General features: G+C 36.3%; 3 protein-coding genes across 6 annotated transcripts; 1 reads left to right on the forward strand and 2 right to left on the reverse strand.

The window, feature by feature from the left end:
- Positions 1-1,893: 1,893 nt before the first annotated feature.
- On the reverse strand, positions 1,894-10,009 carry erlin1 (ER lipid raft associated 1). 3 transcript variants are annotated; one of them, XM_027017638.3, is made up of 12 exons: positions 9,851-10,009; positions 8,767-8,900; positions 8,593-8,674; positions 8,072-8,118; positions 7,904-7,965; positions 7,695-7,820; positions 7,434-7,507; positions 5,260-5,318; positions 4,885-4,976; positions 4,712-4,801; positions 4,547-4,626; positions 1,894-4,340 (listed from the first exon to the last, which is right to left on the reverse strand). In XM_027017638.3, the coding sequence occupies exons 2-12, from the start codon at positions 8,877-8,879 to the stop codon at positions 4,125-4,127; spliced, it is 1,041 nt and encodes a 346-aa protein (XP_026873439.1). In that variant the 5' UTR covers positions 8,880-8,900; positions 9,851-10,009; the 3' UTR covers positions 1,894-4,124. The 3 variants fall into 3 exon arrangements, with proteins under 3 accessions (XP_026873439.1, XP_026873440.1, XP_081581135.1); XM_027017639.3 differs by having other exon boundaries at positions 8,767-8,897; positions 9,851-9,996; XM_081725009.1 differs by lacking the exons at positions 1,894-4,340; positions 4,547-4,626; positions 4,712-4,801; positions 4,885-4,976; positions 5,260-5,318 and adding an exon at positions 5,369-5,518.
- Positions 10,010-10,234: 225 nt separating this feature from the next.
- Positions 10,235-24,635, forward strand: cfap43 (cilia and flagella associated protein 43). Its single transcript, XM_027017577.3, has 38 exons — positions 10,235-10,311; positions 10,700-10,953; positions 11,628-11,724; positions 12,114-12,293; positions 12,431-12,581; positions 12,987-13,149; positions 13,258-13,340; positions 13,564-13,695; positions 13,917-14,033; positions 14,551-14,631; positions 14,811-14,959; positions 15,088-15,191; positions 15,293-15,454; positions 15,598-15,761; positions 15,844-16,011; positions 16,126-16,256; positions 16,385-16,556; positions 16,966-17,079; positions 17,768-17,845; positions 17,994-18,119; positions 18,338-18,442; positions 18,631-18,747; positions 18,854-19,051; positions 19,183-19,389; positions 20,176-20,265; positions 20,528-20,608; positions 20,683-20,808; positions 21,208-21,327; positions 21,480-21,587; positions 21,838-21,924; positions 22,015-22,100; positions 22,251-22,458; positions 22,689-22,801; positions 23,045-23,204; positions 23,389-23,553; positions 23,898-23,975; positions 24,076-24,229; positions 24,460-24,635. Exons 1-38 carry the CDS (start codon positions 10,283-10,285, stop codon positions 24,633-24,635), a joined length of 5,034 nt encoding a protein of 1,677 aa, XP_026873378.3. The 5' UTR covers positions 10,235-10,282.
- Positions 24,371-26,209, reverse strand: sfr1 (SWI5-dependent homologous recombination repair protein 1). 2 transcript variants are annotated; one of them, XM_027017576.3, is made up of 3 exons: positions 25,795-26,209; positions 25,191-25,526; positions 24,371-25,107 (listed from the first exon to the last, which is right to left on the reverse strand). In XM_027017576.3, the coding sequence occupies exons 1-3, from the start codon at positions 25,864-25,866 to the stop codon at positions 24,916-24,918; spliced, it is 600 nt and encodes a 199-aa protein (XP_026873377.2). In that variant the 5' UTR covers positions 25,867-26,209; the 3' UTR covers positions 24,371-24,915. The 2 variants fall into 2 exon arrangements, with proteins under 2 accessions (XP_026873377.2, XP_026873376.2); XM_027017575.3 differs by having other exon boundaries at positions 25,191-25,529.
- Positions 26,210-27,674: the final 1,465 nt, after the last annotated feature.

Below are 27,674 nucleotides of genomic sequence, written 5' to 3' on the forward strand. Positions count from 1 at the left end.
CCTAACGTGGTAGTAGACAGTGTAAGGAGTGGTACCACAGTCTTTGTAGTTATCAGGAGGAGAAGAAAAAGTGACATTAGTTCTGACTGAAACAACTTGGTTGCTTCACACAAGATGAACACTGCTTGACACAAGAGAGTATACAACAGTGCATATATAGAATATTGCTGAGGGGGTATTTTGAAGCCACAGGTCATGTAGGAATTATCTAGGAATTTTCTTTCTTGTGTATGCTATTAGTGTTGACAAAATAGGCATAATATGCACCCTTTTCCATTTAGACACAAAAACAGGCTTTTTTTACTAGGGTAATTTTGGCAGGGTTTATAACAAGAATTAAATTAAACTCTAATCTGAAAATCCTATGTGCCTGTGCTTTAACAGTGTACATATATTAGATCTAGACTCATGGAAAGAAAACTGGCCCAGAACCCTGAACCTAGTAAAAGTTAGTGAGCAATGCATCCTGTATTGTCACTAGGGAGTCATTAATACTGTATACTCAAAGAAGTAGGAAGTCTGTTCTCATGTCCTAGAATCTTATTAGTAAGATCTTCAGTAATACTATTACACAGACAACTCACATCTTATTAATTTTTCTTATAATTAATATCAAAGATCATTAATAGGCCTTACTACAGTATACATTTTATACATGTCCTGATTTTTTTATTTCTCTCTCTGGGTGGAACTGCTTCCTGCAGGTTCCCTATGAGTGAATGAATAGTAAGGAAGGAAATGTTTTGGCATATCCAGGAAGCAGTAAAGTCAACAGCACACGTGTCTTAAGAAGAAGCTTTGTTGACTCAATGCTTTGACTAATTCAGTTTTATTGATTAGTCATTTATGATGAAAAAAAAAAAAATCCAAAATATGACAACATATAGGTAGTGAAGTAGGCTTGACTCCCTGATCATTGTTTAAATGTAATCCTGCTTTACTTCTAAAGTAAGAAGTCAGAAATAGTGAAAACACTGTCACCCAAACGGAAAATATTTACTGAGGGTAGGTACAGGGATGCAAACTAAAAATGAAATGTGGATATTTAAAAGAAGTGTATGCCTGAAGACAGGCCACTTGTGCTTCTGTAAAGGTCAGTAGAAGTTATACTCCTTTTTGGCCACTATCTTGACTGACCATTTGCTTCCTTTGTCCTTCTTAACCATTAGCTAGTTAGATGCTATACCCAAGTCAAAGTTTTATTCATTATACTGGGATAGGAATCTGTGACATTTCCTGTCTTTACCTCTGTCTAAAGCATTCAGAGATCATTTCCAAAGCAAATATAAAAACATGGGTCATAACAGTATGCAGTTTTTGCATGTTGTCAAAAGTGAGTTTTTTTAAACCATAATTTCATCTGAAACTGACCCTAATCCAATCCACCAATTTTTGAGGTCTTTTTCCGTTCCTTTTACACTGTTCCACTGGTGAAAACAACAGCCCTGAGCTGCTGTCAACAGTTATCAAAGGAATTTGAAGTGCCCTTTCTCAGAAGTCCACTTGGTGCCACAGTTGCTTACAACATAAAACAGACAAGTTTTCCTTTTCTTATTAACTGCTATAAACACAAATAACCAGAACACGCATTAGCAATTGACTCAAGTCTTTAAATGATAATGCATTAATTATTAAAGTCACTAATTTATATACTTTTTAACAAATTCCTCCACTGTTATTCAGCCCAACTGTTACTGATCTCCTGGGGTTGAAATTGGAGAATAAAATCAAACAGGCCAAATGGATAAAACCTGACCATGAATTTGTTAAAACATATTCATCATACAAAGAGACTCATTGAGAACATTAAAAGTAGAACTGTTTACAACCATGACCTTTATCTACCCCCTAGCACCACCCTACAACCCCCCCCCCCCCCCCAAAACACACCCATTATTAGTGGTATCAAAATAAGTTTTATTTTACATAATTGAACTGTCAAAACATTACAAATTTTGCATATAAATGTCCGAAAATCAGAGTTCAAATTATGCATAAGTATAAAAGTAACATTCAGAGCTCAATTTCACCCATTCTGGTTTATTCACTCCTGCAAATCATAAGCACAGATTCAAAAGCCCATTTAATTGATTTTTGTACTGTTGAATTTTGCACTTTTTTTTGTACTTGTTTGAAATTAACCTTTTAAAAATCTTCTGATGACTTTTTGTTTGCTGTTTAATGTTAATATCGGTTTCATATTCCATCCGTGTCCCAATATTAGGAAAAGGTACTGTAAAACTCAAAGGGGAAAAGTTAACATATAGCACAGAAGAAAGCCACACAACAGGCAAACAATTATAGTAGATGGGATTGCGTTGACTGGATGAACATTCATGCCTTTGATCAAGCTCACTGACAAATTTAATGCAGCAAAAATGTGGAAAAACAAAAACAAAAATCTGAATGTCATCAGTCTTGATGAATCACCTAAGAGCAATCTTTCAAGTTAACAGAGGACTGAATTTCCAAAAAGCACAGTGTTATACTAATTGTAAGAGAGAACTGCTTGAATACTCAAGCTGTTAAGATGAAGAAGGCTGCAATACTTTTAAGAAACTCACTCTGTATCTCTTTCCTGAGAGTTAGCACCTGTAGACACACCAACCTTGTACTTAGCAAAGTCCTTGTTTGCAGTCTGAAGCATGTCAAAGAGAACCTAACCCTTCAAAACAGTGGGCTTTTTTGGTAGTAGAGGCTCAATCAGCATTTTATTCCATAGTGTCTAGATAACTAAAGGGCATACTCCCCCTAGTGGCAACATTGTGATCAGAAGGATCATTAGCTAGTTAGCTAATTAGCTAGATCATTAGCTAGCCCCACCCCAAAAAAACAAAAAAAGTATTTGCCCTCTCATGTTAACATGTATGATAATTTAATTAAATGCTATAAATGACATTTTAACAGCTTTCCAGTATTTTTGCAGACGTAATCTTAGTTCATGTTAATTCTGTAGCCCTTCATGTGATAATTGCCTTTGTTAGTTTTTTTTTTTTGTTTAACCAGCCCTTTAGATTAAATTCCCTTTTTACATTCTTGATCTACGATGATCATTCAGCAAACCAGGTTAATCTGTGAAAGCAGACTGCGTGTTTAAGCCCAAAAACTAAGTTAGCCAGGACATACCAGGTCTAATTCATGGCAGAAAGCTGCATTTGTGGGTACTATAGCCTATGCCGTGACCTACCTAATCAAATGAAACTGCTTACTAAATGAAGCCCAATAACCCTACCATGAACAACAAACAACTCAACTATTACTGACTATTCAACTTTCAGAAGGACAAAACCAACTACTGCCCTACTTATTAACTACACCTAATCTGTGGATTCTCCGCTTTCATATAACAAGTAAAAACAGCATAAATGGAACAGGTTTGATTCTCAGACTCAATACTGAATGAATGATATGTGGACTGTGTATGTATTTTTGAAACAGAAAAATAATTTGTGAACATCAGCTTGTTCATAGTGCGTTACTTTGTGGCTTGTACTTAATATCACGTCTAACTACAACATGCAAGATGGCACTGCAAGTTAAGTGGGGCATTACTCAGACCTCAATTCGATATTACAAAATGGAGATTAGCCAACTTTGGTGATAACAAATCTCCCATAGCTGCACAATCCATTAACCTGTCTCAATGTGAAGCCTTATAATTCCAGTTACGCAAAACACAAAATCTCAATATCATCTACAAGCTGTCACATACCTACCAATCTGCAAATGACCCAAATCAGAAAAAAAAGAAAAAGTCAGCAAAAGTGGAAAACATAAACGCATGCTACGTGAGCCATGGGACACTTTATGGGATACAGCTAAGAACACTTTATCTTGTCCTGTAAATAACAGCAACAGCCATAAATTCATTACAAACGTTTGTAAATCTCAGCCTCATCTTAAGACATCCGTGACATTTTCTCTTCAGAACACAGGCAATGGACAGTAAAGCACAGCCTCTCATGTTCAGTGTCTTTAAACTCACTGCACAAAGCACCCACCACCCTCTGCAGCATGACAGGAAAGCATCAATGCAGCATGGTGCACAAGCATTCCCAGGCCAACCCCACACAGACAGAGACAGACAGACAGACAAACAAACAAGTGGAGGAGGCATGGGCCCTTCAGTGGCCTTCTGGGTGTACTCTGGAACCGGATGCTTTTCTGGGCTTGTCTGTGATTGAGAATTCCAGCTGCTCAGATGAGTCAGCCCTCTTTGTTGAAGGGGAGGCACTGTTGTCTACAAACATGTTGGGGATGTCCTGACCAAAGTAGATCTTGCTGTTGGATGCTATGGACTGATATTTCATGAGCTCCAGATACTCTGGTGTCAGCTTTAGCTAAAAAAGAAAGAAAGCAAGGATATTCACTTCAATAAAAGCCAGTTTTGTAGTATGCCTGACTTACTTTGTCATAACTTAAAGTAAAATAGGGAGAATATGCAAGATGTTGTTTACATGTATTCATGACCACATGCTTAAATGGCCACCGAATCCTTTGTAGCACCTCAACATCTTTCATGCAATTATGAAAAATGGCATTTTACCCTGTTTGCTTCAGCAGACTTTGCTGCTGTGTAAAATTCAGCATCCGCTTTGGCTTTTTCTCTTGCCATGAAAGCAGCATCTGTTAATGACAATAAAGCACATGAATAACTGATTTGTTTGACTGAAAAAAGGGTATCGTATATTTGAAGCCATGTCAATTAAACCTTCTATTTCAGAAATCCTCTTCTCCGTTTCCTTTTCCATTATTTTCTGCTTAAACTGGATCTCAGCTACTTGAGCCACCTTCTGGGCCTCTGAGATGAAGACACAAGAGGAATAAACACAGTGCATAACCTTAATCTTAAAATGTAGAGAATGATGAACATATTTCCCCCACCAATGATCGCCTTCTTCCTCTCAGTCTCCGCCTCCTTCTCTACAACTTTCTGGGTCTGAGCTGTGATGAGCAGCCTGGTCTTTTCTGCTTCCCTGCAGTAGGCAAAGAGGCATTTGTTTTACACCACAGTTTTAAATATAGAGTCATATGAGTTTTACACAGCCTCAAAAGACACTGTAGTGCTATCATTTGAAGGCCTTCAGTACAATAGGTTTCATTTTCTTACACCATTCCTAATTGTACCTTGCTCTGCGAAAGGAAAAATTTATTTTTAAGAATTAAAATTATTTTTACATTATAAAATCTATGTAAATGTAGTTACACAGAGCAACAGCTAGTGTCCAATACAAATTCTAGAAAGACAAAAATACTTACATCATTTCAAAGTTCCTCCTGATTGCCTCAGGGATTTTAGGCTTGGTGACACGGACAGCCTGCAAATTCCAGACATACAAACAATTCCAAATATCTATGCAGGCAAAAAAAAAAAAAAAAAAAAAAAAAAAAAAAAAAAAAAAGACATCCTGCTTCATGTTTTTCCATGATGTTCCGCTACCTTCAGTCTCATCTCATCTTCAGTATATGAAAACTCTGTCAGTCAAGACATTTTGACTCTTTGGTTCTGACTCCACTCCTGGCATATATGGCCAAACCAGAACAGAAGGATTTTTTAAATTCTTTTTGCAAGAACTAAAATGCTTTGACAGAAAAAAATATATATACACAAAAAGCTTTATAATTTCTTGATTTGTCTGAAATGTTGAAAATACACAAAAACTGGTTACTGCTCAAATGCTCTCTTGGGGATCACTGTTCCCTCACTCAGGAATTATCAGTAATGTTTCTGTACAAACAAAAAAATGGAACTACAAAGCATAGTAGTAAAGTGTATGTTAGTAAGCTTGCTGATTAAATTTACTTTAACTTATTTGTTTTAGTTTATTTTGTCACAAACCATGTGCAATTCATTCATCTCACAAGAAAAGAGAAGCTTTGGACCCGAGTTAGCTAATAAGATAATTTCCATCTGCAATCCCATGCCATGACTAATACTAAAACCATAATAAACAAGAAATTACACCATAATAAACACAACAAGAAATTACAAATATAAAATACAACAAAACACATGACATCAATTAAAATACATAACCAACTACAACCCCTGACAATCTGTGCCAATCAGCCCAATACTAGGCCCTCATTTAGACAATCATATATACAATATGCACAATCTGACTAAGAGCACAGATAACAGAGGATTATTACATTAATGCCAACATGATGCATTATAAAAAAAAATCTATTTTTTGTTTCATGGGAGAAAGGGAGAGAAAATGGTAGCTCTTACAGGAATACTAGACTGCGCCGTTTAGACAGACCTTGCAGACTCTCATTGCAAAGCTGAACAAAGCTCTTCAGCATTATGAATTATTATGAACAATCTTAAAAACCAGATGAACAATTGAATACATAATTTGGTGATCAGAATTCCTCATATCATATTCAGAGAGTATTTGACAGCAGTGGTAAAGTCACCTTACTTGACTGAGACCAATAGGATATACAATAAAAGAAATGAGATAAAAATGAGATTGAAATTGTAAAAATGCCCTAGATGCTTCCACTGAGTGAAATTCTAATATAGTGTTATCTAAAACTGGGCTTCATATTTATTGTATGGTCATCTTTATGTGTTTTTTAAAACCTAAGATTAGGATAGAGATCAATACCTAAATATATAAACTCCATCATTTTTTAAACACTTAAATCAATTAACCAAAGTTTCAGGATAATCCGTGTTTTTGTTTATTGATAAAATACACAGTGACTGTTCTGACATTCAGTGTTAAACTACAATCACTGGATTTTATCCATTTTTGTGCAACCATGGAAAGTTATTACTGAGCTAACTTTGAAAAAATATTTGATGATTTACAGTGTCAAAAGCCGTATGCAAATCAAGACTGCCCAACCAGACCTGTTTTAAAGTCACATTTCTTTTCATCATTACTTCCATATTGTGTCACCGAACCAAGATAGACTGTTTTACATTATGCTTATTATAAGTCCATTTGAATTTGAGTCTTATTTCATTCTCAAATTGTCTGTATTTAAAATATATGAAAAATGTTGTCTCTTTCAATCTGTCTTTACTTCTATATTGTGTCTATCCACTAACATAAAATTGTGATCTGGTATACCAGAGACTAAATTAAGTTATTATTATACGGTATGGTTTATTTGTTAAAATTAAGTCTAACAAGGTTTGACAAGATTTTGATAATTTTGTAGGACTACATACCATTTGAGTCAACTGAAATCTTTTGTCAAATTTAAATTAGCCTTGAATCAGACCCAAAGTAAATAACAGTAATAAATTCATCTTCATACTGGGTTTACCAGATGTTCTTCACTAATCCCCACCAACATTGATTTAGGAACACACAAATCTACTCTTCAGGACCCCCCCACCACCACCACCACCAAAGAAAACCCACTACACTCCACACCACAGCACTCTAAAAACAAAACTGGCAAAAACTCACCTGAATAGTGAGACCAGGGGCCATGGAATTCAGATCTTTCTGCAGAGCAGTCTTGAGATTCTCATCAATTATATCTGAGAAATAACCGATTACAGACCAAAAGCAAAAGCTCATTTAAAGTTCAGCAGAAATAAAAGTGCAATGAACTTAAGGTGCATAGTTTGCCCATGATACACCCCAAATTATTAAATATTGTTCCCTGTAAACATTTAGCCAGCAAGTACTCTTCAAGATAAACTGTTTGACATAACTGTGACTTACCAAACAACTCAATATAGACCTCTTGTAGAGTGTGAACACTGCAGAACTGGTTCAATTCATGGTGGATTTTGTTGAATATTAGGGTCTTGTCATAATCTGCAGTGTAGTTTCGCACAATATCCACCACTGAAAAGGCACATGTCAACATCAAGGTAAGGTTTTAAACTGACTGTACCCATTTAATTACATCTGTGCTACGTTTTCCTAACCTGCTAATGGCACCAGCATATTGACGACCTCAATTCTATCAAAATAGATCATGACACCACCACTGTAGACAAACATACAAACAGCAAAAATCACAATATTTTCCAGAACAGTCCCCTGTATTACTCAGTGCAAATATTCATTAATAGCTTAGCTGTTTAAAGACTTACCTTGTTCCACAAGGTACATTTTTTATTTCATCTGTTTGCAGTGTTGTCTGTAATAAAGGTAACATTAATTACAAAAAAATGGGAATAAACTAGTGAAACTAAGAGTAATACTACAAATTAATTAAATCTGTAATCTCTCTTGAAATAAACCATTTCAAAAATGCAATGAAGGAGGAGACCTTCACTCTATAGAAAGAGGCATTCAAAATCACAGTTCAATGTTCAGGTCATTCTGATTTTCCACCCTCCCTTTATCTAGGTGTCAAGTGTAACCACTACTAACTACTAAGGATTACAAAATCCAGGACCAGATTTGAATTTGAGGTTCAGATATGAATAGCACTGCTATATATACTGTCAAATGCACTTTAATGAAATAAAGCATAGAGAGAATAATTTCAATATCTGTGAAGAAGAACCTCTTTTAATACTCAAACATCTAAGATAAATGGAAAAGCAATAACAGCAAATAACATTCACACTCATTCAAATAATATACATTTAACAGAATTAGGTCTTACTTGCACTGATCTGTAGTTGGTGATGAATGGCAGCATGATGTGATAGCCTGGCCCATTTGGAGTGGTCAACAAAGCTCCACCTCTGGAAAAATGATAATTTACAAATTACTTAATCTCTCAAATCAAATCAAACCAAACATACATAAAAATAAAGACAAGCATTTTAACACCAACCTGTAATAAACTGCTAAATGACCTTCTTCAATTTTGTGTATAGAGGAGTGAAGCATAAGGGCCATCACACTAGTGATGACAGCAACCACTGCCCCAACGTGTGCCATCGTCATCGCTCGCCCAGCACTCTCCTGCTGAAATACAAGTCAGCAAAATTAGCTACTCATTAAAGGCCTCAGAAACCCTATACCGTTTACATTTCTATATAAACCTATATAACCTGGAATTGTCATTTTGTAAAAAAAGACATCCCCGGGTTAATAATCTGCAGGTGTTTGAGGGGTATACACTTTTGAGATTAATGCAAAACTAGGCTTTCACAAAGACAGTTTGGAAGTCTCTTCAAACATGCAATACGTGCAGTCAGTTCAAAGTACAAAATAAACGCAATCTGTCATGTCTGCTCGATAAGGATAGAGACAGTTAAACACATTTATTTGACAACACTAATAATAATGCGCGATGTAATTTCAACTATCCCAATATGTAGATTCTATAAGGTAAACGGTGCAATGGTTGCTCCCATTGCCATTTTTGTCACGGAATTCCTTATAGCTAGCTAGTATGCTTGCTTGCTAAGGTCTTTGACAAATATGGTAAACCGAATTCTCGACACTTAGCCCTGCTAAGACTTAGCCGACTGGGGGACGTTAGTAATGTAAGATATCTAGAGTTGGCTAGCTAGAAAGGTTAGCTACACTGTCAACTTCCTCGTTTTGGAGAACCAGCCCGCTAGCTATGGTTATTTGATTTGCAAATTAACCGAGATTAACTAGCTAGCTATCTTACCATTGTCAAGCGCCATTGCTTGTCAGGTAACTAGGGTCGTGGATATAGCTACCAATATCAAATCTAAGAACAAACAATATAAAAAAGGCTTGGTCGTTAGATAGTGTAGCTTACTAGCTACTAAGCTAGGACAATAGCTAAGATAGCTAACCTGAACAAGGTGGACACGAACGACCCGTCTGGGCTCTTGGTGGCTAGCAGATAGCTAGTGTGCTAAGATAATAATGTAAACTGACCAACGAACTGAGTTATATAGCTAACATAGCAACCGACAGAGAAACGTAATGCATTTTACCTTGTCATGCGTTAGTCAGTGTATACTGAAGAGTATCATTTCAGTTTACGAAAAAAAGCTTTGGAGGCATGCCCAATCGATTTATTCCCGAATCGCGCCTGTCCCACTTTGTGCGTCAGCGGGTTTTGTGAAGCTGTCATCAAATAATATCATTCAAGCATAAACTGTTTTCGTTAGCCAGTCGTCAAATTAAAAGTACTTATACGTTCGATAGAGTATTGCTAAATCAATGTAAATTGTTATAAAATATGCACGAACATAAGCATATAGCTAAAATAACTTATATTCTACATAAAAAAAAGTTTATGGGCAGCGTGACCAATAGGAATCGAAAATCGAATCACGTGGTCTCTGAATCGTGTTTATGGTTGCCAAGGAAACACATACAAAGAGCTAAGATGCAAGTGCTCGAACTGGCTAACTTCATTTTAAATGGATATTTTGGGAGATTTGGAAGTAAGGTTAGTAGTTAGAAAAGTCGCCAGATTATTTTTGATGAGTTCTGCAGATGTTGGTAATAAATACAGCTAATAAATAATAAATACAGCTATTATTATTAGTTATTATTTCCAGGTTGTTATTGTTGGGTACTACATATAACAACTTGTATTAGCTCTTAGGGAGCAAGGTATCTAAGATAGGTTAGTAAAGTTTACTGTGTATGTATCGTTAGATAGCTAGTTAGCTAGTTAGTGTTAGTAGGCATTAGTTAAGTTACATGGATGTAATGGAATGTCAGTCGATTTCCCAGTGAAACAGTAATACTATTATGTTGCTTTTATAACTAATATGCAGTTCGTTACTGTTTAACCAACTTAGGCATCGTCTTGTTTGTTTGCTTTCTACAAGGTGGGTTCAGGGAATCCCCGGTAAAAATGTTGAATTCGTCGATAAGAAAACAGCCTGTTACACCTGCGGGAACTACGTAGTTTTCCTCAACATTGAAACGAAAATGAGAAGTTTGCTCCAGGGTCCTGGACGAGGCATTGGTGTTTTTACAGCAAATGGGTTTTGCAAGACTCTTGCATTATCTGAGCAGAAACGTCATCCTTCCATATTTGTGTACAGCTACCCTAAACTTACCCTGACATGTGCACTTAAAGGTGTGCCCTTTTATATTCATCTAGCAAGCTAAACAAACAAGCATCAGGCTGGGGTCTTCAAACTTACTAATGTGCAAATGTCTAAATGGTTTATATATATATATATATATATATATATATATATATATATATATATATATATATATATATATATATATATATATATATAAAATAGTTGTACAGGATGCACATGACATGTCCACATGACAGTTGTCATCTTTAGCTGAATTTGATGGAATGTTGGACTGAGAAAGATTACATATAAGTTACGAAGTCAACTGATAAATTGGAATATAATCATATAAATCTTACACTGGCAGAATTACCAGTGTATTTGGGGGTTTTAATTATTATGGTCATAAAGAATGTTGATGATACACTGGCTTAATTTTGTTGTGGACCCCTTCCATTCACTTTTAGCACTTTGGAACTTTTAGCACAGTCTACACTTTTAGCACAGTCTACATTAATGATCTTCACAATCATACATTTTAATCTTTGTTCAAGAACTGTATTAAAGAAACACAAATGACATGTAATTCAGCTGGTATGAAAATCTTTACAATACCTTTTAAGACACTCCAAACATACATTTCTATTTAGCAGTAATTTGAATAATTAATCTAATTTGTTTTTTAATTCAACATTTGAAAATTATTTTCTTTATTTTATAGGCACAGCTAAACTGGCCTACACAGCCATGGCACTAAGTGATTCTGGTCCGTATTTAACCTGCTGCTCATCTTTACCTGACTACACCATTGAAGTGTGGTAAGAAGAATAGTGTTTGAGTATTTCCAATCCACTTTCCTTTTTATATACAGTATTTTCAGATATACCTAGACATTCATACTCAGGCATACAAAGTTTTTTTTTTTTTATTCCTGTGTAACTCCCATTTTATCATCTGTAGACCAATTTCTTGTATCAATTTCAAATGCTTCTAAAACTACATTGTACATTAATTAAAAAGAAGAATTTTTATTCCAGCAAGATAACCCATGTCTTGGTTTAAAGAAATACACACTTTTTGACTTTGTAAAAACGTTCATATGTTTGTAGGCATTTGGAGCAATTAATTTCGTTAATTGAGGGTTTATACTGCATAAAAGTTGCAACATGTAGCATTGCTCATTAAAAATTAAGATATGTTTTCACAGGAACTGGGAACAGGGAGCTCTAATTTGTAGCCATGCACAGGCCATAAATTATCCACAAGAGGATATATTGACACTGCTTTTCAATCCAGTGAACTGGCAGCAAATCTGTGCTGCAAGCACAAGGTGTGTCAAAGTGTGGACTATTGAGAGATGTAACAACATTTACATGATAAAACCCAGGTAGGTATGGTATCTAACCAGCAGATGTCACTATTTCATTTATAAGAAAATTGATAACAATGACTTTCCATATATTTATTTATTCTAAAAAAACAGCAAGTGCTTTATACATTTATCTTTTTATATTTGCTTGGCAGTGTTATTGATCTTCCCGCTACTGATGGATCTGTTGTTGAGCAAGAGGTTATTTCTTCTCACTTGCCTAATGGGAAGTTGACATACAATGGCCCCCAGATGCCCACTTCAGCTATTGCTGGCCTCATAGGCAACAAAGCAGATAACTTTGTGGTACTGCTTTTCACTCCTCCATAATAATGGTGATAGCCAACAGGTTGACATATGTACTTGAATACACTTAATCTGAATAAATAGATTTGTTTTTCTGTTAACTTTTCATAGTCAGGCACTGGATTCATACTTCAATATTTTGATAGATGATATAATTTTGTAATAAAATGTTAAAGGTGATTGTAAAATGGTTACTGTACCAATTTATTAGTGTTAAATCTGAAGGAGGGTTGTACACTTAAAATTCAGAGACAAAGTAACAAATTGAAGGAACGGTAGATTTGATGAAACTTGTTTTCTTTCATTGTACTAATTGTTTGTACTAATATTGTCTGTAAGCAGTACTGTTAAAACTCTTGTTTTAACACTTGAATTTCTTTTTTTTTTTTTTTTCCATTTTAACAGTCCAAGAATCGAGTGAAACCAAGACTGTGCCCAAGCGCTATCTGTTGGTCTGTTTTCTCAGACCTGTATGTAGGTAGTAAGGAAGGCTACCTGTTGCTGGTAAACCCTGAAACTTTGCATGTATCTGTCCTGTACAAGCCTCATATTGAGGGAAGCCAATCAGGTAAACAATAGGTTTCATTATTCTAAAAACTTATTTAAAAAAAAAACTTATTGCTTTTAAAGCTTATAGAAGCAGCTCAGAAAAGTGTGTTTTAATCATATTTTTTAGATGGAAACAAAAGTCTGACAATGCAAGAAAGCCGATTTGAGAGCTTGGCACTGCACAATAATGGAGTGTTGGCTACAGGAACTGTATGGTCTGAGTTACATATTGCATGTAACTGTACAGTCTGAGTTACATATTACCACAGTTTGATAGAGGCCCTAATACTGAAATAATCTTCTAGCAAGCCAGAACTGATTACATGCATGTCATTTTCAAGTTTAAATAATATATGACATTCCATTGACATACCACTTAAGAGGTGAACCTAACTTTATGATGTTCTTCATTTATAATGATAACTTGTCACAGGATGGTGTTTTACGAAGCATCCAGATTAAGGGGAATCACGTGGAGATAATGGAGACTTGTGCTTTAGAGGAACCAGTATCTGCTATCTGTTGTTCACCTGACTACGAAACACTACTGCTGTTCTCCATCACTGTAGGTGTTAAATCTTTTCAATAATGACATTTCATTCATTATTCATAAGTACATTCTTTTGCACACTAAGGGATAACAAATTGTAAGAACAGTAAACATTAATTGTTGTTGTTAATTAATAGTGATTAACATTAATGCACATGGTTATTGTTTGTTTCAAAAGAATTTCAGAAATATAAGCAGATTTTAAGGGTGCATCCTAAATGTAGCTTTTTTTTTAGGGATGTATTTACAGATACAACCCAGGACTCACAGATAAGGCTGTCAAAATTCTGGATGTGTTATGTGGAGACTTTGTGTCTGCTGCTCCTTTGTATACTGAAAAGGATGTTTGTGTGGTAAAAAAAATATCAATTTCTTTTAATTGCATGTATTATTATAATAATAATCATTATTATTATTATTATTATTATTATAACATTTACATTTACAGCATTTAGCAGACGCTCTTATCCAGAGCGACTTACAAAAGTGCTTTGTCATTTACTCATAGAATACATCCTAGCCAGTACAGTACGTTAGAGTCCAATATACCAATGAACTAGAATACTGTAGAAAGACAGGGATCAATGCTGATGCCTAGAAGTGCAAAATGCATAAGGTCTATCTCAGACAATGATAAGTGCAGTAAACAACAAGTACTAGAGTTGTTAGTCAACATCAGTGTAACAGTTGCCCCAAGGTTGGTGATTACTTTATGACTGTTCTAAGTGATAAAACATTGTTTATCTTTTTTAATGCACATTCTTTTCTTTTCTTTTTTTTTTTTGTTTGTTATCAATGACATTTTTTGCTTGATTCCTCAACACAACGTGTAATGTTTTGTGCACATGTGTATGGTATATATATCTGCAGTCAGTAAGAGATTGTGGAGAGTTGCAGCTGTGGTCACTGAATACAGGATTTTGCATTGCATCCATCTCTCTGCAGAGAAACGTTAGTGCCTTTTCCTCTAGGTTGACCTACCTCCTAACACTATTTTTCAGTCATTCCTTTAAACAGAGAATATGGCTACTTACCACCATAATGAAAAAGTGACTTTTGATATCAAATCATTCTGGCCATTGGTTCAGTATTCTTTACATTCTTTTCATCTCCTTTGGGATGACCTGCAGGTAACCAGCTTGGCCTGTTGCCCAATAGCAAATTATGTTGCTGTGGGTACAGTCAGTGGACATGTTCTGTTTGTGGAGCTGACGAGGAAGCAGCAACCTCGACTAGTTCATGAAATCCATCTGTACCATGTGCCTGTAGATCATTTAGTGTGAGTCTAATTATTGGAGTTGGTTAATGTGAGCTTTGTTTTTTTACTGACTGCCTGAGTGTGCACAGAATAACTGATATTATTTTAGCATTATAATTATATAATGTCACCCCTTTTTTTTTCAACAGTTTTGATCAAGGTGGCAATTTTTTAATCACAGGAGCATCAGAGCCTCACATATTTGTGCTGGATGCAAGGCCATCTAAAGCATTTGACATTATTGGATACACAGGTAGAGTACACATAGCTATAACTGCAGCTATTTTATGAATTTAAAAAAAATTATAAAAAGATTCATTTTCTGTGACATGAATATTTTGTCGTTCTTTTTAGAGGGTATGGGTGCTACTCTGAGCTTGTCTACTCAGTACCAAAAAGAGAGCAAAGAAGTGAAAGTGCTGGTTCTCTGTGATTTTGAGAAGATGGAAGACAAGAAAGAAGAGAGACAGGGGAATCTGCTGTTGCTGATCTCACTGTCTATACAGCATATAATAGGTACACATCAAAGGACAGACATGTTCAGAAACATTCTTGCATATAGAATGACAAGAAGTGTTTTATAAAAGAAATGTAAAAGCATTAAAGTGCATCTTATATTAACATGTATATCTTTTTACTGACTGACATCCTTTTCATAGGTCCAATAAGTTGTGTGGACCTCTATGGCTGTCTGCGCAAAGATGTTCTTCAGCATTGGTTGTATGAGGTCCCACATTTCCTTTCTTCGTGTGTCCTGGGTACCACAAAGGTCTTTGGCTATTGCCACCAGAAGAAGGCTCTACAGAGATTCCAGCTCCCATATGTATGAAGTGTTCTATCCCATCTATGGTTTAGTGCATGTGATTATGCTTGAAATAACATAACATTTGACCTCTGATTTACAGAATGTGGATAAATCATCCAGCACTCAAGAAGCAATTCCACTGAGCCCAGAGAAAGAAGTAGAGGGCCATCTGCTCGGCCCTGCATCCGTGCATCTCTCATGTCATCAGACCTGGCTGGCCTCTGTTGGCAGAGATGGGCTGCTCCGTGTCCATGACATCTCCACTTTGGTAATAGCTGAGTTTAGACCGATTCGCAGCTTTACTTGTGTTCACATAAAGCTGTGAATCCCTGGCTACACTGTGATGATGACTAGTTGTTTTGTACCAATCTATTTCCTGCAGGAGAGGTATGTACAAATTCAGTGCCACTCCTACTGGCTGGGTGGTGTTCGCTCTGTGACTTTTACCCCTGACAGTCAGACTCTCATCACCGCTGGCCTTCGAGATGGCTCTCTGGTCTGTAGCAGCCTCAGGTACATATGTTTTTAATTACGCAGAAGCTTAAAAATAAGCTATTTATAATGCTAATATAAAGCTATATATGTAACATACTGTGTATTTGTTTAATTGAAGCTCAGTATGGAAATGCTCATTTGAACAGGTTAAAGATGACTGGAGTTGGCAAAGGAAACACAGCTATGCAGTATGGCCATTCCATGGTTGCCTCCTTCGAGAACATAATGTCCTCTGAGAGTCCTATCCTCAGCAACATGGCTGACTGGGACCCACAGGCAAAATCCCCAATGGGATCCACCCTGTTGCACACAAGAGAGGTAGAGAAGATAAAGCTATCATGTGTTGTGTAATTCAACCAATGAACAACTGGCAACTTCTCAAAAAAATTGCCAGAATGTAGCTAGCTTACCGAGTCATAACAATTTTGCTGACAACTCTGCTGTTTGGAGAGAAATATCTAAGAGAAAGTTATGTAGCAATACCGTTGAGGGTTTGGTGCTGGCAAATTTGGATACTTGTGCAAGTCAGAACCAGTCAGATTCCAGTGTCATAGTAAAGTGGATACAGATTTCTGAATTGGATTCAGATTTCAAAGTAAAGTTCAGGAGCTGCTGGAATTGATTCTATAACTGCAATACATGAATACCTTCTTTTACTTCAGCTGTGAAGGTTTATTGCAGTGTAAAAGTTTGTAGGATTGTTTTAAACATTTTTTTTTAAATGTAGGTCAGTGAAGGGGTCCAGGTAAAAGCTGACATAGCTGACAAGGATGAGAGTCACTCAAGCCTGCACTCTGCAACTCCGTCTAGTTCCACCTGGCTGGACAATAAACTAGATGTGGTCAGTGTTTTCTAATAATGTCCCTTAACAGCATTTTTAAGATGTATTTCTTGTGGTAAAAGTGGTAAAATTATGCACTTAATTAATCTGTCATCAATGCAGTATCCCTTAGTAAAATGTTCCTAAAGAAACACTACAACATTCTGTATTCTCTACAGCATTCTGTATTGTAAGACAGGATTAAATTTACTGTAATAGGAAATAATTGTTTCTCCAGAGATGTGTTTCTCTGTTCACCACCCAAAGCATTTCTTCCTGGAACAAGGAAAACACATATGGAAAGTATATGATGAGACTTAAATTGTGGTTTTATGCCTTGTTCACAATTTGTAATGGTAGGAAGGTATTTTTATATTATGCTGTTTCAAGGTTTTGTAGACAAAAGCTACTACCGCATAAATGTGTAATGTTTTGTAAGTTTTACAATAATAGATCTTGTCTTATGTTTGTTTTGACACACTATGTCAACTTCCATACAGTTTTTGGGCCAATTATCAAATCTGCGACCAGCAATGTGAAACAGTGAAACTTAGCTGCTGGGGCCTGATTGTGACAAGACACACTCCTTCATGAACAACATAGAATTACTACATTTGGGATACTTATCATAAATCATGAGAATCTTCAACTGAAAATATTTGTGTCTCCATTCCTTCATGTAGTCTGAACAAGTTTGCTGTCTTCACAGGTATTCAAAGAAGAGAGCCAGCAGTTTACAGAGACCAGGAAGAGCCTTAAGAAGAGTGTAAAGGAACTTCGTGACACAGTAAGAAGCAGCATTAATCTGGTGTATATAAATTTTGTAGCTACAATAACAATAAAGACACCCACAAGGATATTTTATTTACAATGTTATTGCAAATTTGCAAGTGGATGAGTGAGTGAATAACATAAAACCATATGAATCCTGGAAGATCCAGGCAATGATGCAGGAGAACAAGAGTCTGCCAGACATAGAGAAGTTAGATCAGCAGGAGTTTAACCTGGATGTGGAGGAACAGATGAGACTCCAGACCGAAGGAGAGGCAGAAGTCACAAGGGTAATGAGTGTATTTACTTATAATGTGTAATATGTGTATTGTGTCTAATGTTATCTGTTTGAACAGGATGAACAAATTGGTGGTATAAGTCTCACACTGCTAACGATTAGTATCTCATAATAGGGGTAATGCTGTCAAATATATGTAAGCACCTTTATTTACTATGTTAAAATGGACATACTTGTATTTTTGCAATCTTTATGTATGAATTATGTAAGGTGCGAAATGAGATTGAGCTGGAGAACCTGGCCAAGTGTTATCTTCGTGACGTCTTCAAGAAAGAATGTTGGGACTCAATGAAAGTCAAAGGAAAATCCATTAAGGTAATTCAACAAAGAAGCAGAATATAACCATTTCTATCCCCTGAATCTTTGTTTTATTTTACCCAGGAATTCATAGCAGCATTATAAATACTTATTTTATGATTCTACTACTATATATCTAGCACATTTGAATGAATTCTGACCCACTGTCCATCTTCCTGTGTGTAATTTTATGGCTGGCCTCTCAGGCCTTCCATTCTGAGCATGAAGTGAAGAATTATCCTATGAAGGAACGGACAGCAAAGGAACTGGAAGACCTTCACAGGGTGGAGACCATCCGAAAGATTGAACAGGTCAACTCTGATGTATGTTTACTCATAAGAGATATATTTTCATCTTGATTTAGACAAAGGTCTAAAATAAGATTAAAAGACATTGTATACGTCTTTTTTTTTACTTGTTATACGCAAGCTCCAGCAAGAGATTTTGGAGAGGAAGAGTAAGGCTCTTGTTGAGAGGGAGGAGGAAGAGGAAGAAGGGCAAGCAGCAGAAAGCTCTACCTTAACAGGCAGTCTGAGTGCTCAGAGTGGATGGGCTAACCCTTACCTATACAGCCAGTTCAACCTGCATATCAGAGAGCAGAAGATCAACCAGATCATCCTGCTCCAGGTGACATGCTCATAATGACCAGTCTTTATAAATAGACAAAAGGTCACATAATTGGAAATTTCTTTTTAAGAGCAGAAAACCTATATACTGAGTAATTTTTTTGTCATTCAGATGTTTTTTTGTAATCCTAGGATGGTATCTACAAAGTGAAAACAGCATTCAACAGGGAGTTTGAGTCTGTGTACAAACAGAAGAAGCAGGAAATTAGCCGTGTGAGAGATAAGAACAAACGTATCACAGAGATCATGGCAGAGCTGGACCTACAGGAGAGCTTGTGGGAGCCCACCCTGACAGACAACGAGAGGCCAGAGAGTGTGCTCACTGTCAATGACTCAGAGGTAACAGCAGGATTCTTTTCACAGGTGCCCTTCAACTAGTCCTTCACTAGTCACATAACCACTGAAAAATGTGCAATAGATGTATCTACACGTTTAGTGAATTTTTATGTTTTTTACAGAAAGGGATCTAACATAATGTGCCTCTAAAAATGATAAATTGTGATGGTTTTGAACCTGTCCAATAAATCCCTATAACTGCTTTTATTTATTTATGGCATTAATTGATGCTTTTATCCAAAGTGACTTACAATTCTGACTGAATACAACTTGAGTGATTGAGGGTTAAAGGTCTGGCTCAGGGGCCTACCAATGGTAACTTGGCAGCTTTCCACCTAGGTTAGTCAACCTCTGCCCACATGTGAGCTCAAGCAGAGGGGTTTGGGATTCCTCATACTTCATCTTCACTGTACTAAAAGTGTAGTGTTGTGGTTTTAGGCACTTTGGAGTTTTGCAGGGTGTTATGTGATTCTAAATGATAAATTCGTGCCTAAATCCATTCTGCATACTTTATTTCGAATACCTTAATGCAGAATTGGAAACATTGGCTTTAGTAGTATATGCCTAGTTTTCAGAAAACTTGTTAGGACAAGTACAGTGAACTTTTCCATTTGACCTGGTATTAAAACAATAAGGTTAGTTTGGGAAATCATTCAGAACAGACCTTTTAAGGAAGTCATTGTTATTATTTTTAATCGTACTCTAGTCTTTAATCCAACTACAATCTCATACTTAATTAGTGCCTGGTAAGTACACGGGGTGATTGCGTATATCTATGTGTATCTCTAGATCAAGGTTAAGAAATACCTCATACCTGAGCAAAGGCAAAGAGAAGAGGAACAGAGAAAAGAAGAGGAACAGAGGCAACTTGCGGCAAAGGTATAGGGTTATTGGCAAGTGCATGGAAGTTGGATTTTTCCCATTTTCCACAAGTAATTTTCTGCCTCTTTCATACATGATGTCTTTTACTACTCTGAAATAAAACTGAATCCTTGTGGCTCAATTTTGAACATTTATTATGTCAAAATATCAGTTCATAGCTGTCAATAGTTAACATATGATTTACACATAGGACTGAAAGACACTGCATTGTGTTGATATTTGTATCATTCATATTTGAGATGATCTATTTCCCATGTAGGGTGACAATGTCAGAGAGAGAGCTCTGGATGATATGATGGGTGGGGTGCTTGAGCTAAAAAAAGAGGACATCCTGAGAATGGTAGAGTAGCCTCACTTTAAAAAATATTCAGAATGCTTTAATCTAAAATGATTTAGAGCTTATTTGACTTAAAGGAAGTGCCGCAGCCTGAGTTTATGGCCAAGCCAGAGCTACGGTGGACAGAGGAGGAGAGAAGAAGCTACAAAGAGTATGAGAAAAAAGCAAAAGAGCTCAGGGAGGAACAGGACAAATACAGAAAGGTGTGACTTCTTATTGACTGATAACCTCATAAGCAGTATTGGTCTGTGTTTTCCACAATGTAGCAAGCCTTTTAAAATATGTTACATGCAGTAGCAAGTATAAATAAGATGCATGACAAATTTAAGGTGTATTGAAAAACTGGGTAAAAAGCATATTGCTTTAAGGAAGCTTATGTATTAGATAGTGATAATGTTTCATTGCAAGCCACATGTTTAGAAGTGTTTCTATAAACTAGAATTGTTTCTATAAACTAGAAGTGTTTCTATAAAATGCAGCAGTATAACAGCCTTTAATGAAACACCAAAATACTTCTTACATCTTTTGAAAGTCTAAACCTCCAGTCTGATTTGAGTATACACAGGTCACTGTTTTTAAATCTTTAACCTTTTTGGCCCTAGGCCTTAGAGGCAGAGATGAAGAAACTGCAGATATCTATTAAAGATGCCACCCTGGCCTTTGATGAAACACTGAATAAGCTGTTTGAAAGGAAGGTGAAATCGGAGATGGCTATATACCAGGTGAGTTGATACAGTTTACTTCTGCTTGTCATCTTTTAAAATAAATATCATATAAGATTATAAGGCATAAATGTTTTATAAATTTAGTATGTTTGCATACAGTTCCAGGCATGTTCAAATAACACAAAATGGGTTTTGTGCTTGTACCTTAGGAGGAGCTAAAGATTTCTAATCTGGCCCATTCCTTACTAACTGAGGAAGAAGTGCTTAACAGAGAGAAAGAACTGAACCTCAAATTAGAGAATGCAAGAGCTGTTAAGGTACAATTTATTTGGATACAAATTCTTGGATTTCTTGTCTTCACTTGCTCCTATGAGTATAGTGTACCATGAATAAAAGTACAACGTGAGTGATGCACATTGCTTGCACACAAATTATCCTGTGAGGGATAACGAGACAGTTAAGTTGCACATGAACAAACTTGTATGGTACGTTAGTCAGTTTGGCCAAGAGTCTGCTTTCCACCATCCATAAAATGTTTTTGCATGAGTCACTTCTTTCTGTTGGCAGAATGAATTTGGGGAAGCTTTGAAAAAACACAGAGAGGATGTTGAGGCTTTTCAGGAGACATATGACAATGCTGTAGCCGAAGACAAAGTAAGATCATCGTCACTCCAATAAACATAATGCTATGCCTGGCCCGTGGTAATGTCAGATACTCTCTAAAGTCTTGTATTTGTTTGAAAGCTTCTTGACAAAGGATTTCGCAAAGAGTTCTCTGATGTTCCAGGACACGTTGACCAGCTCTACAAGCTTTACAAACGCAGGCCCAGGTATTCGGCTAGTCATTTTTTAAATAAGATATTTATTACCCATAATCTTTTTTATTTAAATCAGTTGTGACTAAAGAAACAGTAGCTCTCACTTCACAAGTTTTTTTATTGATTGAGGCCAGAGTGATAGTGATAGGTGTTGTTTTCTAGGGTCCAAAGGATAAGGACACAGACAGAGGGTTGTAGCCTATTTAAGGAGCACCCCTTGTCAGGCCAAGCTGTAGCAGAGGGACTCTCACTGATGATGAAGGCCATGGAGGAGTTGGACACGCCAGACAACAAGCCGGACGGTCTGGACATGGCTGTGTGGGAGAGATTCTGTCTGGCCAGGCGGGCTAAAGTGGAGACTGAGCACCAAGTGAGAAATAAACTTAAGAATCCCTAAATTATGCACATCTGCAAAGACCTCTTAATTTTAATAAAGCAGTTTGGTACCTCAAAATAACAGGCTCCCATAATGGTGCTCCCTCTTGTTTTCTATGAATATTATGTTCATACCATACATAAGAAATGAATGAGATTACCTAATTATAATCAATAGCTGAATGTAGTAATGAAGCATAACATTTGAAGTTGTATTCCTGCTAGGTCAAATTGAAGGCATTGACCCTAGCAGAAATGCAGGCTTTTCTGCAAAAGAGAACAGATGAAGATGAGAATGCACAAATGGAAATAAATAATTTGCTTGATGATCTTAATGGGTAAGAAATGAAGTATAAAATTTTTTTTATACAATTGTAAAAATACAGTTTTCACATTTTATACACAAAGTGTTCAGATTTGCATAAAATACAAAAAACAAATTGTATGGAATGATTGAGGAATTTGTAAAGATGTACTTTACAAATTCAAAAAATGCCTACATTTTTTTTACTACTTTATTTTGTACATCAGTCCAATTCAGCGCTGCTTCCATAGCTGTGTATATATATATTTTTTATCAGACTGCGAGAAGAGAAGATGAAGTTCTACTTGGATATTATGGTGCAGATTTTGATAAAGCAGGGCCAGGTTGAGGTGGAGACTGGAGAGTTCATCGCAGACTATTCAGACTCTCTGCTGCTCCATCGCAGTGTTGTAGAAGACCTGAACAGTACCATAAAGGTACTCAAAAAAAGTTCTTTTGTCTTCACTTTTGGTTAATGCTTATTGCTATGCCATCCCTAAAGTATAGACAGTACTCTTCAGTACAAATGTATATTATAATACAATTTTGTTTAGTGATTTGTAATAATGAAACGATGGAAAATGAGCAGCCCCAAATATCTAGGCACACTGCACCTCTCAGGCTTTAGGAGAGCAGAAAATTGCCAGCATGACAGAGTGCAAAGACTTCCGTAAAGGAATCATTCAGCAGGAATGGGAGCATAAAAGGATGCGGATGAAAATAGAGGATCTCATTAACAAAGCTAGAGACATTCAGATGCTGCGTGTTACTCAGGAACTTCAAGAGGTAACGTCCATCTTTACATAATATTATACTGTATTACATAAATATGCCGTTTGAATGCTCTTGATTGGAACGTTTGCCTGCGTAAGTAAAACTCTTAAGTGTGTATTACAAAGAAGCAGCTCAAACCTTTGCCTCAAGCATTGTTAAGAAAGTGCTGTCAACCTATTTATCTGCTGTTATGACTGTAGCTGACACTGAGCTTTGTGAATTATTAAACAGTTTTAAAGGTAGTGGTAGGGCTTGTAAGTGTTCAGTTCTATCCTCCTGTCCAGAATTTCAGTTATTGCTTTAGCGGGATTATAATCTAGATTTCTAATGACAATGAACATTTTTCCCCATCCAAGTACCTGAGAGAGACAAATGACAACACAATATCAAAGCAACTATCAACTCTAGAGAAGACCATAATGTTACAAGAAAAGGTAAGACAATTTCTTTCTTTCTAATTAGGATAATCAAAGTACATTTGTAGTTCTAAATACTGATAACTTTTAAAGGTTTGACCTTTCAATTTTTGGGCAGACTCACAAGAAAAATGTGGAAAACTGTATAAAGCTAATAAAGCAACTGAACAGACAGACTATACTGAAGGAAGAGAAGAATGCAGCTCTAGACCTGCAGCTCACCAGCATGCAAGTGACAGTTGCAGAAAGAAGGAGAATCTATCAGGCAACAGGTATGACTTCACATAAAAACTGCACAAATTTTGTTTTAAACTATAAATGTAACATTTTATATTAAAATAGAGCAGCACTTTAATAAAAAAAAAATGTGTAAGCCCCAAGGCTTTGTATAAAAATAAATAAATAAAAGCAACAAGTTTTAATACTACATTTAATAAATTTCAGAATTCTGTTTATATTCAATTGCTGGCATTACCAAATAGATATTCTAATCTCTCTTCAGCATTGGAAGAGAACCAAGAGAATGAAGCAGAGGCTCATTATCAAGACATCGTGCACAGGAAGAAGCTTGTGGACCTGGCCAAAGTGCAGGCTGAGGAAATGGCCATTCTGAGAGCAGAGGTGGAACACATGCGAATGAAGACATTCCCTGCTCTCTCTCAACTTAAATATAAATGATATAGGATATTAAAAGTGCCAGATTCCTTTATTCAAAATCACCTTTTTAACTGTAACCATCATATATAATGAGCAGTTATAGAAATGCACCAATGCAAAATAAGAACAGAGGAATGTGCAACAAACTTAAAACAAAAAGAATAAATCTATCCAAAGTTCAGTTATCTTTTATGTTTCACATGTAAATAACCCCTCAAAGTGCCTTTAAACAGTAATGTCTATAGGACTATGAAAATACCTATAGCGAAAATGAACAATAACAAGAACAACACATTGTAAATCAGCTGTCCGTAAAGTCCTCTTCTGTCCTACTAAAGTGCAGTATACTGTCTTCCAGCCCAAAGTGGTCAATGAGCTGAGAGAGACTGGCTTTCCGGGCATCTGTAGGTAATTCAGTTTGGAGTTCATACAGCACTGCTTGAACACATCGCCTCCACTTATCTATCAATCCTTGCAGCTGTGCCAGGTCATTCTAAAAGTGGATTAAGAACACAGATTACTAACAATATTAACTCAATTACTACTTAAAAGGAGCTAATGCTAAAAGATATTTACCTTACTTCTGTACATTTTGACCATCCTGAGCCGTCGTAGGGTCTCGGCTTTCTCCTTAACATATTTCTTTAATTGCTCTCGATGCTGAAGTACTTCATGTGAGGGATGAGGTGGTTCAGACCCAAATGTCTTTAAAAAGTCTTTATGATGTTTCATGGCCTCATTTCTGCTGACATCAACCTCACCCCCTTTGTCTGCTAGCCCAGCATTGTTCGTGTCTTTTTTCCAAGTCTCTGGTAACTCATCCTCATCCACTTTGAGTCGTTTAACCACATTAAGGGGGGAAGTAAAAGAGCGTCGTGATCGTTTTAATCTGTCCTTTAGTGTGGCACTCATCTGCTGAGAGCAAAATGAAAGACAAACACTGATAGGTGAACAAATTTTAACATTTTAACATCAACTCAATCATGAACGTGTTACTGTCGTGGCATTAACTCATGAAATGTATCTACGTGGAAAATTTGACTAATCTCTTTAGAAAGTACATGGTACATGAGTAAGATTACATGGAGAATGATTATGATCTCGTTACTATGTGATAATATGCATACATTCATATAATCTTAGAAAAGTAGCTATCATAGCTAGCTAGCTAGCTACCTACCTTGCCCACATTGGAGACACTTGGACCAGAGGTTTGATTTTCTAACTTTAGCCTCACTGGTGTTTTTTCCATAGTTCGATGGCTGGCTAGCAAGCTAAGCTAAGTGCCATATCAGTAAACTAACTAGGTAAGCTAGGATGAAAGCTTTTAATGTAGATGACGCTAGCTGGATAGTATACTAGCTATCAATCTAGGTACAGCTAAGGCTAAACTACAGGGAAGAAGAGACGTTAGATAGATCGCGACATAACTCGCCAAAGTTTGTTTACTATTTAAAATTATTTTGCTAGCAAATAATAAGTATTATTAAGAAACAATTATAATGATATTAACATCACTTCTAAAACTTTGAAATTGCGAAATGGTATTTTAGGTATGGTTAGATACAATCCCGTCTCTCCTGTTAGCTGACGAGGAAAACGTTATTTCCGTAAAGCAAACATGGCTCATGGGAAATGTAGGCTACGTCGAAGGTGCAGCTTGGTTGTATGATTTTAAGGGATCTGTTGGAATTTCATTAGGTAAGAAGCTCGTATGCCATTTCATTTATTCGATATTTCGTTATCAGTCAATCAGTCAGACCAGTGATAATGTAAAGGATAAACCTTCAACGGCTGCACTTCAAGAATGGTCTACTACATAATATAATTCATATAGTGGGATGTATTAAAATGCTGAGTAAGTCAAGCTGATATCGATTTTGGGTTAGGATGGCCAGAGGAAAAGTGACTTTGAAAGAGGGTTTGTTATTGGGGCCTGGATGGCCAGTCCTAGAGTCACAAAGTCTGCTCAACTGGCTCTTGTTTCAATAGGAACAATGATCATTGTCAGACTGTCAGCAAAACCAGTTTAACAGTTAACAACTAGAAAATGTCCTCTGGTATGGCAGTGACCCCATAAGCCTTGGTCTTTGAAGTCGCCGAATCTAAAAACAAATGAACACCATGCAATATGCTGCACTGACATGTCCTACCCTCATCAAATCACCAACTGAGAGAATATCTTTTGGAAGGATGGTGTTTCATCCCTTCCATAGACTTTGGAAATCTATATGGAAGGACAGCAAAGCTGTTTTGGCAGTTGATGGAGGCCCCACGACTGTTTTTTCATTTGTCACACATCTATTTAAAAAAATAAATAAATAAATAAATATATATATATATATATATATATATATATATATATATATATATATATATATATATATATATATATATATATAAAGTTGCATTTATATAGCACCTTTATATAACACACACACACCTGATGAGAAGCAGCAGCCCATTTGCACACAGTGTACTCTAGATCAGAAAGCACAGCCTCCTGGGGGACTGCACTGGGGAAGAGGTTCATATCAGGACAGAGCACCAACCATCACTGGACATACATGCACACATTTTATATATAGGACAATTTAGAGTATCCAGTCAACATAACCTCCACCTTTTTGGACTGTGGGAAGAAACCAGAGACTCCAGAGGAAACCCACACAGCACATGGAAACACCACCCAGAGAGGGACTCAAACCCAAGACCCTACTAATGTATAGCAACAAGTGCTCTATGGCTGCTTACTCCAAGAACAGTACATATAGATTTATATAATCCACTACGGGCATCCAGTTAGATTCATATCAAGAATTATCTCATGATGATTAATGTTGGAGCACAGAATTTAAATCACTAATACACCACTACTTAAGAGACTGCAAGAAGGAGGGTTCTTAAGAACTTGATCTTAGTCTGTAATTTAAAAGATATTTGAATAAACTTGCATGAATTTTTAAATCATAGTTAAAACATTATATATTGGCCCAGTTTGGCTCAGTTTCAGCACTCCATGTTTTTTCATTAAGTATATCCAATAAGTAATTTGAGAAA

The sequence above is a fragment of the Electrophorus electricus genome, chromosome 12, assembly GCF_041902795.1.
Source record: "Electrophorus electricus isolate QZ-2024a chromosome 12, ASM4190279v1, whole genome shotgun sequence".
NCBI lineage: Eukaryota > Metazoa > Chordata > Actinopteri > Gymnotiformes > Gymnotidae > Electrophorus > Electrophorus electricus.

Excerpts from the sequence above, each read along its gene's own strand:
- erlin1 (XM_027017638.3), bottom strand. The coding sequence starts at position 8,879 with ATGACGATGGCACACGTTGGGGCAGTGGTTGCTGTCATCACTAGTGTG. Across the intron at positions 8,119-8,592 it reads CCAACTACAGATCAGTGCAA|ACAACACTGCAAACAGATGA; the intron begins GTAAGACCTAAT and ends CCTTTATTACAG. Across the intron at positions 4,341-4,546 it reads AGTCTGCTGAAGCAAACAGG|CTAAAGCTGACACCAGAGTA; the intron begins GTAAAATGCCAT and ends TTTCTTTTTTAG.
- sfr1 (XM_027017575.3), bottom strand. The coding sequence starts at position 25,866 with ATGGAAAAAACACCAGTGAGGCTAAAGTTAGAAAATCAAACCTCTGGT. Across the intron at positions 25,530-25,794 it reads GTGTCTCCAATGTGGGCAAG|CAGATGAGTGCCACACTAAA; the intron begins GTAGGTAGCTAG and ends TTTTGCTCTCAG. Across the intron at positions 25,108-25,190 it reads TCAAAATGTACAGAAGTAAG|AATGACCTGGCACAGCTGCA; the intron begins GTAAATATCTTT and ends ATCCACTTTTAG.
- cfap43 (XM_027017577.3), top strand. The coding sequence starts at position 10,283 with ATGGATATTTTGGGAGATTTGGAAGTAAG. Across the intron at positions 21,588-21,837 it reads AGAATGCAAGAGCTGTTAAG|AATGAATTTGGGGAAGCTTT; the intron begins GTACAATTTATT and ends TTCTGTTGGCAG. Across the intron at positions 21,925-22,014 it reads ATGCTGTAGCCGAAGACAAA|CTTCTTGACAAAGGATTTCG; the intron begins GTAAGATCATCG and ends TTTGTTTGAAAG.